Source organism: Leucoraja erinacea, chromosome 2, assembly GCF_028641065.1.
Source record: "Leucoraja erinacea ecotype New England chromosome 2, Leri_hhj_1, whole genome shotgun sequence".
NCBI classification, from domain to species: Eukaryota; Metazoa; Chordata; class Chondrichthyes; order Rajiformes; family Rajidae; genus Leucoraja; species Leucoraja erinaceus.
The window spans coordinates 78,399,751-78,406,841 of NC_073378.1; the positions used below are offsets into that span (position 1 = coordinate 78,399,751).

Here is a 7,091-nt window from a genome sequence, read left to right on the forward strand (position 1 = left end):
TGTTTAAAACTATATGAATAATTAATTTTCTGGTATTTGTTATTCCACTGGCTCTTTTCTCCGAGTAATTAATGCGACGTCATTGTATTTACATTATTTTAAATGCTTAAATTTCGTGTCATTTGGGGTAATTGATGATTCTCTTTTTTGACTTTTTGTCGGTATTTTATTCTGGGAAATCTGTGCAGTTCTAGATTTGTCTGTTGGTCTTGTTTATACAGCTACCTTAGGCATGTGTATAACATATTGCGCTTCGGAGCGAGTTGTTGGCACTTGTTTCATCGAGGGGAGGGGACTTGGAGAGAGAGAGAGAGAGAGAGAGAGAGAGAGAGAGCGGTGGGGAGAAATAACCCGAGAAGTTGTGCAAGAAAAAGGAACTCGGGAAGGTTTAAGAAGGGAACAAACAGTGTTGGACAACTGCAAAAACATGTAGACAGGTTGTCATACACCACTGGGTGCTTCACTGAATAGATCCGAATGCAAAACATTTAACACAACACAACACAACGTGGCCCAACCGTGCGAAACCACATGTTCTAAACTAGGAGGGGCTTGCCGCTAAAGTAACCCGTCAGTCAAAGCATCAACTTCAAATGATATCTACGGATCTGCCAGGACCTATGGGCAGACACATCAGTTGGAGTTGAATTGGCGATCAGATCGCTTACAGGAAGATTCTGCAGGCCAGGACAAAAAGAAACGGGATTTGGAGGCGATCGGAAGCGAGTTTTTATTGCTTGTCATTGTGTCATTTTCTGAGTTCGCGAAGATCTCTTCTCAGGAGATGGCCTTCCCTCAGCTCGGATACCCTCAGTATCTAAGTGCGAGCCAGGCTGTTTATGCTGCCGATCGGCAGGGAGTGCTGGCTTCTTCCCGAGGAGGAGCCGAGCTTGGGGCTAATCCCGCCGCTGCTGTAACCTCGGTGTTGGGAATGTATGCAAACCCTTACACAGCTCAGAACTACAGCGCCTTCCTTCCCTACACCACCGATCTCACCATGTTCTCCCAAATGGTAAGTGCAAGCAGTCTTTTGCAACACTTTGAACCGACCATTCTGAGCGAAACGCTAAAAAAAAATTTGAAAAAAAACCGTGTTGCTCAACTAGACGGAATCAAATCTTTGTCGGCGGATATTCACATATATGTAAAAAATGTGCATGATCAGAAACAGTTGTTTATTATTTTAATGAAAGCACTAAGCTTCTAAAGCACGGAGACACTTTTGACGTCTATCTGTGGCACCGGCGAACGTAGCTTCAGTACACGGCGAGCATTACGTTTTCCCTTATTAGTGGCACTAGACATTAAAAGTTTAATCACTACTGCCGACAACAGTCCAAATCTGAATAAAAGTCCCGTGGGTACAGAAGATTAGAATCCGGTTTTGGAAAGTTTAACACTCTTTTATCTGCCCATATTTTCAGTTCATTTTTTTTCATCAACACCGCGCACGGACACGTTTAAAACTCGTGTCATTGTATTCACCGACTTAAACGTGGTTCGGTTCATTCCGAAATGGTGACAGCCTTTGTGATTTTAATGTCGGCTCGGACAAAGTAGGCCAAAGTTGTGAGAGGTCCGCTTTAGCCTGTAGTTAATATATGCAATCCGCAATTAGAAATGGAGTGTTGCTTTATCCTAGTATCCATATGATATATTGAGTGAATGCATTCCACTCTTCCCTTTGCGCTGCTCATAATATTAGATAATTATTATCATATGTTTTGTTTAATCTCTCATAATTGCAATAATTGAACTGATATCATGAATGCTTAAAAGTTCTGAATTCAGGAAATCTACTGTTTTCGTATAAACTTGAAAATATATTACCAATCGTTGCAAACTTGGCTGTCAGATTTTAGATGTGTAAGGGCAAATAATACACGCGATCACAATAGCCTCTTTCCTTTAACCTTTCTTTCCTTTCTTCAAACAAATAAAATATTCAGTCAAAAATTCAGTGACCTGAGTAATAGACTCCCGCCTCTGGGAATAAAGATTCACTGCGGTGGAAATAAAATAATCTCATTTTGAGACAGAATTAGATGCAAGAGGAAGTTTGAGATCAACCCTTAACAATTATTCGAAAAATATTTAGCGATGGCCACTATTTCTATAGTTATAAAAAATTCACGTAGTCTTGCCGCGAATCTGAACGTGGTGTAATCTACCCTTGGAACTCGGCGCACTGGCTGCTGTCGAATTTAAATTCACGCTGGTTTCCCAAAACAGTTGAGATCAGTTGTAATTATTTATGACCGAGTGGCTTGGACTGTAACATATAATATGGAAATATCAAAGTCCATTTAAAACAAGAGTATCCAATTCAGAATTTAAACAGGCCCATGGACGATTTACTTACATTGTGTTAGTCAGGAGAAAAAAGGAATGAATATCGAGACTTACACGTTTAAAAAGAATGGGTGTTTGTAAGAAACCTAATATGAATGTTTCTTGTTGTGTCTGCAGTTTGTTTCTTAAAAGTGCTGCACTTCAGAATAATAGAGATACATAAAATTACCTCAATCTTTTGCAATGTTTACATTGCGGCCATCTCAGTGGGAACTGAATGATGTCATATTTCCAATTTATTTTAATCCAGCATTACAAATCTTTCCAAAAAGAAAAGATGATGTCGGGGTGTATAACCAAACGCGCATTTGAGCAAAAAAAAACATATTATTTTCGAACGTGTTTATGTAACTTAAAACAAAAAAGAAACCGCTGGAGCACCTTCAAGTAAAAACGTACTATTTCTCATTTATTTCTCCGTACATCTTTACCAAAGATACGGAGATGAGATAAATGACGTGAATTAACGCCGTGGCCGAAACTTTCTCCATTGAAAATCGAGGGGTTTATAGAGGATCAGCTCAACTTTTCCAATATTTCAGCACGACGATGTGAATAAACTGTTTCACAGCAGAAGGGATGGTTGAGGGTCATTTCTAAACACCACTGATATCTAAATTGGGATTCAAGTTTCTTAATTTGGAGTGATTATATAAGATTTACATGGAGTCCCTACGTTTTCTGACGACTTATTCTAATTTATTCACATTTGTATAATTTGGAACTTTTATTGAAGCTGCATAGATGCGACTTTCGCGGCCGGTAGTTTTTTTGTGGAGTTAGTGAGCACCAGCTTTAAGATTCTAATTTAACTTCTATGGTATAAGACTCATATTTGGTCGAAGTACACTGTTTTGGCAAACCTATTTCTTTCCTGTTCGTAAATAACTCATTTAAAAATTACTTTAAAGCCTATTACGCATTCCCATAAAGACGAGTTTGAAAATAATGACAATAGCTCGGTACGCTGATAACTTTGTATGATTTGTATATGTTCTCTTCCGGTGGAGATATCTGCGTTAAGTGACAATGAATGATAATACTCGTTATCATTACCTCAGTCCTGATTTCTCTCTCTTTCTCTCTCTCCCTCACCCACACCCCGTTATTTTATCTGCTTGTGTTGCAGGGATCGCAATACGAATTAAAGGATAATCCTGGGGTCCATCCGGCAACGTTCGCAGCCCATGCGGCTCCTGCTTATTATCCCTATGGACAGTTCCAGTACGGGGATCCAGCCAGACCCAAGAATGCAACCCGGGAGAGCACCAGCACGCTCAAGGCCTGGCTCAACGAGCACAGAAAGAACCCCTACCCCACCAAAGGGGAAAAAATCATGCTGGCCATCATCACCAAGATGACCCTGACCCAGGTTTCCACTTGGTTCGCCAACGCCAGGAGGAGACTCAAGAAGGAGAATAAAATGACCTGGGGCGCCCGGAATAAGGAAGACGACGGTACACTTTACGGCAGTGACACAGAAGGGGAGAACGAGAAAAAAGAAGAGGATGAAGAGATTGACCTAGAGAGTATCGACATCGACAAAATCGACGAAAACGACGAGGAGCAAAGTAATGGAGAGGAGGAGGAAAAACTTAATCCCAGTGACGAGAGGGAGAAAGTGGATTTGGAGAGTGAGCACGATCGGACTTTGCAAGGGTCTGTTGTTGACAGCAAAGCGAGGGAGACGGACAGAGATGATGGAAATGTTGCCGATAGTAATGGCACCAGGGGGATTTCATTAGGGCAGGGGAATTTACTAATCCCAAATCACAGCAAACCTAAAATCTGGTCGTTGGCAGAAACTGCGACCAGTCCAGACAGTGCCCAGAAATCCTCACCAACTAACCACACTCAGTCAACCATTCAGCACCCGGCTTTCCTCTCAAACCACGGACTCTACACATGTCAGATCAGCAAGTTTCATAATTGGACAAACGGTGCTTTCCTGGGCCAGAACTCTTTGCTAAATGTCAGGTCTTTTCTGGGTGCAAATCATCACCACCACCACCACCATCAGCAGCAACAGTCGGCTGTGCTAACGGCAGCACTGGGAGCAATGAGCAATGAAAAATCAACAGATATACACAGTCCAAAACACACAGGTATTTTACACCCATCACTCTCCAGTGAGCTTTATTTGTTTATTATATAGTCAACTCCCAGTTCATACCAGGTCTGGCAGCGTTCAGCAGTCATGAACCTTAAATTTGAAGTACTGCTGATGTTTTTCTCTCTCTCTTAATCTACTTTTTTTTAATTAAACTTCAAAGCCAAACTCTTGTCCTTGCCGGATGACTGATCTGAAATGTGTTTTATCTTTGTTTTCCAGAAAGAGATTGTATTCCAGGTGAATCTCCATCACAGCAATTAAAAATATCATATCAACCCTTAAACGAAAGGTAAGTTTTAAGAGCTAACACAACACAAACGGCGGATTCCCCGCCACTGCTTTGAAACGCAACACGGAGATTATTTAATTGTTATAAAGAAAACATGGCACGGGAGCATTTGTGAACAGTTATGCATTTTGCAATACCAAGCTTTCTTTACTGAGCCTGAAGTTTATACTTTGACTCGTTTGGAAGCACAAAGTGTTTACACTATATCTTATACGGCCGGCTATTCAGATGCTTGTGTGCTTTTGTTCTTTCAGCTCACGGCCTCAGCAGGAAGGGACGAGAGTTTTAGCAGGCATCTCTTCCGTCTGAGAAAGTTTTCCGGAAAACAATTCAAAGAAAGAAGAACATGGACAAGATTTTTTTGTCGGGCAATGCAAAAACCCTTTCAGAATCTTGACCAATATATAACGATTTATTTGACATTGTAACATATCAGCACGTGTTATTCTAATTGTTTTGTTTTCTTGACGCGATTATTATTGGGTTGGTAATTATTTTTCCCCACGTCCAATATTTTATGTATATAGAGTGATTATAATTGTAAATATGCGTGTGAGCAGAACTTGTCAAAATCATATATTTTTGTCTAATAAACTAAAAGATATTAGAACGAGCTCCCAGTGACACTACATGGCAATGACATTACTTTTCAAAAAAAGGTCTAATTTCACAGTGTTTTGGAAGGATGTCACTGCACGTGTGTGTGTGTGTGTGTGTGTGTGTGTGTGTGTGAGGGAGGTAGGTAGGATGAGGTGTCCGTAGTGGCAGTTTTGTTTTGTTAGTGTTATCAGGATAATTTTACTGAACACATACTGATGGCTAACAAAAAAAGGCTGGGAGGCAGAAAATGATTCCAAACCAGGCTGAGAACTCAGCAAAGTAAATGTCTCAGTGTTTATTCTCCCGGTCCCCTATGAAACCAATCAGTGACCTTTAAGGTGCTACTAACTCGACAGATGGCTGCTCCTGGTGGAAAAGGGGGAGCTCTATGAAGCAAACAGCTGCTAAAGCAATTAAAAAATAATATGGGAAGGCTGTGCCCAAACAGGGAGGTGGGGGAGTTAAAAAGACAAGCTCATCACGTATCGGAAATAATAGCAACTGTGAAATAAAATATTAACAAAGCACCAGGGCTCCATGTATCGATTGTTTGGCTGATCTTACTTCAGTGGGAATAATGCTCTCTTCTGCGGTGCGACAAGCACGCTCAAAACCAGTTCTTCCTTCTGAGCGATAGTGTTACGTTATCATTGTCACTGAAGCACAGGCAAAGCTGTATGTCATTCGGATTAGGTTGTGGAGCAAATATTAAATCTGATTAGTCTTTTTGCCATCCATGCGTTTCCCTAAAATATTGTTTACCGGGATTGTATCTGAAAGATTGTGATAGATTATGGAGAGGTTATTGCAAAAGTTTGACGCTGTATCTTGAAAGCAGAATAATGAACCGGCATACTACAATTATTATTATTTAAAATGTCGTTTAATTGATAATGCTTGGATCGCCAATTGCGATATCAGAACTGGGTAAAATAAACTTGGCAGCTCGTGAAGAATTCAGTCATTGGAGACGTTTTCAAACTAACCATAAAATAATAACTTATTTCAGTTATCAAACCTTAATTCGCTTCATTACTCCAACAGTATATTATCAAATGTATTGTGCTTTATTAAGCGCCCCTCGTATTGTCTTTAAAGCTAACACGCATTCATTGTGGAACCAGGACAGTGTGCGATTGTCTCCACGTTGTCACGGGTTGCCTGAGTTAGATGGAGTTTCACTTCTAACTGGAAGCAAACCCATCTCTTTCGGAGAAGACGTTACTAAATTTGACGTGGCGTGTTGGGTATGAGCGCAGGCTGCCGCGTTGAAGCAGCCGAGAATGGGATGCGATGGGAAATGTGAGGCTGCAGCTCCCTCTATGGACACCGGCATAAGCGGCGGCAATGGCTGCGCTGTCTGTCAAGTTATGTACGACAGCCAAAGGGATACATTGTGAAATACTCGGCGCATTGATGCGCCTGATGTGAGGCAGACTCACAATGCCTATCCAAAATAAAAACCGTACACAAAGGCTCGCAATATGTGTACAGATTGGCAGAACATGTCTTGCAGTTACTCCTGTGAGCTATTGTCAGTCCTATATAACTTTGTGGTTAATCTGCTGTTTAATTCTCCATTGTCGCTGCCCGATCTAACGAGCTTTTTCAGTGTCATCTTTGTTTATTTCAGATTCGCAGTGTCCACAATTTTTTTAAACACGAAAGTAGCCCTTCAGACAGGCAATCTATACCTCAGCAAGTTTACACAGAAGATAAAAAACGGGGCTCACTCAA

General features: G+C 41.0%; 1 protein-coding gene across 1 annotated transcript; it reads left to right on the forward strand.

Annotated features, from left to right (window-relative positions):
• Positions 1-401: 401 nt before the first annotated feature.
• irx1b (iroquois homeobox 1b) lies at positions 402-5,881 on the forward strand. Its single transcript, XM_055659079.1, has 4 exons — positions 402-1,012; positions 3,482-4,457; positions 4,685-4,754; positions 5,009-5,881. Exons 1-4 carry the CDS (start codon positions 785-787, stop codon positions 5,061-5,063), a joined length of 1,329 nt encoding a protein of 442 aa, XP_055515054.1. The 5' UTR covers positions 402-784; the 3' UTR covers positions 5,064-5,881.
• Positions 5,882-7,091: the final 1,210 nt, after the last annotated feature.

What these genes read in the sequence shown, in the direction of transcription:
- irx1b (XM_055659079.1), top strand. Translation starts at nt 785, where the DNA reads ATGGCCTTCCCTCAGCTCGGATACCCTCAGTATCTAAGTGCGAGCCAG. An exon ending in TCACCATGTTCTCCCAAATG is followed by an intron (nt 1,013 to 3,481) that starts GTAAGTGCAAGC and finishes CTTGTGTTGCAG; the next exon opens with GGATCGCAATACGAATTAAA. An exon ending in ACACAGTCCAAAACACACAG is followed by an intron (nt 4,458 to 4,684) that starts GTATTTTACACC and finishes TTTGTTTTCCAG; the next exon opens with AAAGAGATTGTATTCCAGGT.